The following is a 4,509-nucleotide window of genomic DNA, read 5'->3' on the forward strand; positions in this document are numbered from 1 at the left end:
GGCCAGCACGTTTCCGACTACTCCACCAGCACACAACGTTTTCAAGCCGAGGGAACAATGCTGCAGTGAGGTCATCCCCAATAAGGATAACGGACCTTAATAAAATATGTAGAGTGTGTCATTGTAAATGGGGTTCACGATCACGAAAAAATAATTATCATTACGAAAGTATATCAAAAATTTTAATGGAGAGAATATAAGATGATTTAAGACGGTAATTGAATGTAAGAAATTACTGAAAAGCAAAGGAATGAAAAATCGATAGAATCTGAATTAAGGACAAAGAATGTGAAGGGAATGGAAGTGGTGTAACGTTTAAGATGGAAATGCGCAAAAACCGAGTTACCAGTAGAATGATTAACGGATGGAATAGACTCAGTAACCATGTAGTCAGCGCTGAAACTATTGGTTGCTGAGAATGTCAGAAAAGTTTATGGATGGGGATGTTGCTTTCATCATTGCTCTGGCAACTCCTGAGACGAAACTGGTGCCGAGTTGCAAAGGCCCTTGGCTTTCCCTAGGACAACACCAGATTAGTGGAGAGGAAGAACATGCTACATGGGCAACAGCTTGTCCTCCATAGTTCTGCCCAGGCTAGCCCCCTCCCCCTCCTTCCTTACCTTCTATCCCAATTTTCCCATTCTGGAGAGGACACTTCAGCACTACAGTTTTGATACTGTGATGGAAATATCACCGACGGTGGCAGTTAATAGTGACAAGTCTAGCTTTATGGCGTAGAGTAGGACGCTAGGGACACTGTCGACAATGGGAAAAATCTTCTGACTCTATTGGATAACTACCGCCCACTCCAAGCCAAGCAGCCCTCTGAGAGTTAGGTGCTATCCCGCCACAGTTCACCTGCTTCGTTTAGTGCATGAAGTAACCTAGTGAGCCGTAACACAAAGCAGAAACCAAAGTAAGAGTAATGTTAAATATAGACCTATTATCATTCTTATTGGAACTTAGAACGTCAGGACAATGACTGCTGGACTTACAACCGACCTGCTTAACGTGGCAGATGTAAGGAAAACTGCAACAATCCACAATGAGCTGCTGCGGCGAAACGTCGAAATAGCTCCCATACCTGCTTTACAGGAGACTAGACTTGCCGGGCATGGCTCCATTCGCAAAAGAGACTATATATTCTACTGGTATGGCAGACCAGAAGAGGTACCCAGAGGGTATCGAGTAGGCTTTACAGTGAAGAATTTACTGCTGAACATGACTGAACTGGGCAGTACTGGCACTGACAGAATTGCAGTTCCACGCCTCAACACTAAGAATGGCACAGTGAATCTCACAAGTGCATATGCCCTAACGCTACCTCCCACCATAGATCAAGAACGAGTTCTACGACCAACTCCAAGAGAAACTACATAAAATTCCAGCGAGTGAAAAACTCGTCCTGACTGGTGAAGTTAATGCAAGAACAGGAGCTGATAACACATCCTAGTCTGGGTGCTTAGAACCTTTTGGTGTCGGCAGCATAAATTAAAATAGACAACGACTTTTGAAGATATGCTCTATTCACAACCTGAACATTCCAAATAACTTTTTCCAAACAAAATCCCAACACAAGATGTCATGGCAACACACATACACAAAAAAAAGCACCAGTTAGAGCTCAAAGACACCTGCAATGTGTGCTAAATACACGTTCCCAACACAGCGCAAACTGCGATACAGATCAATCACGGGTGTGCTGTAAGATCAAGCTGGAGCCCAAAAATTTCCACCGTGCAAAATCACCTGGAAATCCTTGCTTAGACACCAGCAAAGTGAAGGGTCCCACAGCACAAGCAGCATTGATTAGCAGTCTTGAAGTAGAGCTACGGACAAATCCCTCTCAGTGAATTACAAAGGAATGCTGGAAACGCCTTAGAGACCAGGTCTACACTGGTGAGGAAAGAAGGAAAGATAGAAGACTGGTTTGAAGAAAAGGCAACTATCCTGAATCCTGTAATCAATAAGAAGCAAGTTGTACGCCTAAAATACCAACAAAAACCAAATCGGTCAAACCAACAAGCTCTGAGGGCAGCACAAAATAAACTGAAACAAGCATCCAGAAAAAAAGTGCTAATAGCTTCTGGATGAACCTCTGTGGAAAAATTCAGCGAGCAGCAGACACCGCGAACATCAAAGGTGTTTATGACGGCATCAAACAAGCCATAGTCCCTACACAAAAGAAGATTGCCTGGCTTAAAAAAAGAAAAAAAATGGGGATGTCATCACAGACAGAAACAAGCAGATGGAACGTTGGGTCGAGTACTATGCAGACCTCTATGGCAGTGAAAGTTCCATAGATGATACTACCATCTAAGCCCTTGAAGAACTGCCAATCATGACAGCTCGAGAATACACTATCAATCGAAAAACTAAGCAAAGCCATTGACAATATACCATTCGGCAAAGCACCGGGCCTAGATGGAATCCCGGCCGAAGTGATCAAATCTGCAAAAGGACCACTCCTCAAAAATCTGTATGATCTCTGCAAATTCTGGGAAGAAGGAGAAGTACCTCAAGACACGCGAGGCTGCACCATTGTCACCCTCAAAAAAAAAAAAAAAAAAAAAAAAAAAAAAAAAAAAAAAGGGGGGGGGGGGCAGAAGCGACCGTAATAACTACAGAGGGATATCACTGTTGTCAGTCGTGGGCAAAGTATTTGCACGAGTAACGCTGAACAGAGTACAGAAGATCGCAGACAGGGTTTACCCAGCCTCTCAGAGCGGGTTCCGTGCAGGGCGCTCAACGACTAACATGACAGCCTCTCTCAGACAGTTGCAGGAGAAGTGCAAGGAACAAATGCAGCCATTGAACATAGCCTTCATAGAACTCACCAAAGCATTCGATCTTGTGAGCCGGGATGGTCTTTTCAAGGTTCTAAAAAGAATCGAATGTCCACCAAAGCTTCTATCAGTAATCAAGTCCTCTCACAAAGATATAAAAGGGGTTGTGCAGTTTGAGATCTCATCCTCAACACCATTTGAAATTAAGTGTGGAGTTAAGCAAGGGTGTGTACTACTCCCAAGTCTCTTTGGGATCTACTTTACTGTCATGCTAAAACACGCATTTGGTGGCCCCAAGGAAGGTATATACCTCTACACAAGATTAGACGGCAAACTGTACAACTTAGACAGGCTTAGAGCAAAGACAAAAATCCGCAAAGTACTTATAAGAGACTTGCTCTTCGCTGATGATGTAGCATTAGTAGCTCACTCCAAACAAGACCTGCAGACTCTTCTGAATACATTCTCCAAAGCATGTGGCGACTTCAAGCTTATCATTATCCTGAAAAAGACGAACATCACGGGTATCAATGGACAACACCCACCAAATATACACATCAACAACTACCAGCTATAAGCAGTAAATGAATTCACTTATCTTGGTTCATTGATAACAAACGACCTCTCCTTGGACACCGAGAATAATAAAAGAGTTGGTCGCGCCTCAGCAACATTTGCAAAACTCACCAAGAGAGTGTGAGGAAACACCAAGCTCAATCTCACTACCAAGACACTGGATACAAAATCAGTGTCTACATGAAATCAACCAACAATGAACAGTGTCTAAATGGACAAAGTGAGTACCCCGTAAGATACAAAAGGTCCACAATTAATGCGTATGTCAGGAGGGCGCTCACACACTGTTCAGACTGGACATCTGTTCACCACGAACTTGAACGGACCTCCCTAGTTCTCGTAAACAACGGTTTCCCTAATTACCTTGTAGAGAAAACTATCAAGGATGAAGTCCACCAAAGGTACTTTGGACATAACCCCAACATCAACGCCCCAAACAAGGCACCCATAAAACTATTTCATAAAAGCCACATGACATCAGCATATAAAACTGAAGAAAGATTTATGAAGAATATCATCCACCGCAATGTAAAACAGATACCCGAAGACAAATATCTCAATTTTATCATCTTATCTTTTACCCGTCTAAGAAATCTTCCAACATTTAATTAAAAAATAATCCCTTTCCTCCTCCAGAGCCCTTCCAGAGGAGAAACATCATCTACATGCATACATGTCAACACGAGGGCTGTGGAACTCGTACTACTCGTACTTCTTATGTAGGAATGACGACTACTCGCCTCTTCAGGCGCCTCACTTACCATCTACAAACAGGATCCATCAAGAACCACCACCTGCACGACCATGGGATCCCCCCCAACGAGAGAACTTCTGGTTAAAGGCACCATAATCCTGGACCATAATGACGATGCCCATCGCCTTTCACTATTGGAAGCTCTTTATATAAAAGATTCATCACCCTCAATCAACATCCAGAGTGGTGATCTCCTGAACCTTCCCTCCAGTAGAGAAACTTCGCCACTCCTCCGTTAAGGCTCCCCATGGAGCGCCATGTACTACGATGTTCAGCAATATTGCACTGACCTTTCCCAATGTTAGTGTTTTGTGTTTATAACTCATGTATCAAAAACCACTGAAAATGTAACAAAAGTTATGAAACGTCCTGCTAGTAAATAACAAATCGACT

At 43.1% G+C, this 4,509-nt stretch overlaps 1 protein-coding gene across 1 annotated transcript; it reads left to right on the top strand.

The window, feature by feature from the left end:
• The first annotated feature begins 2,757 nt into the window (after positions 1-2,757).
• On the top strand, positions 2,758-3,363 carry LOC143030010 (uncharacterized). The gene has a single exon (XM_076193217.1). It carries the CDS (start codon positions 2,758-2,760, stop codon positions 3,361-3,363), a length of 606 nt encoding a protein of 201 aa, XP_076049332.1.
• The last annotated feature ends 1,146 nt before the right edge of the window (positions 3,364-4,509 follow it).

Source organism: Oratosquilla oratoria, chromosome 11 (genome assembly GCF_046742065.1).
Source record: "Oratosquilla oratoria isolate Oo_2021 chromosome 11, ASM4674206v1, whole genome shotgun sequence".
In the NCBI taxonomy this organism is placed as follows: Eukaryota; Metazoa; Arthropoda; class Malacostraca; order Stomatopoda; family Squillidae; genus Oratosquilla; species Oratosquilla oratoria.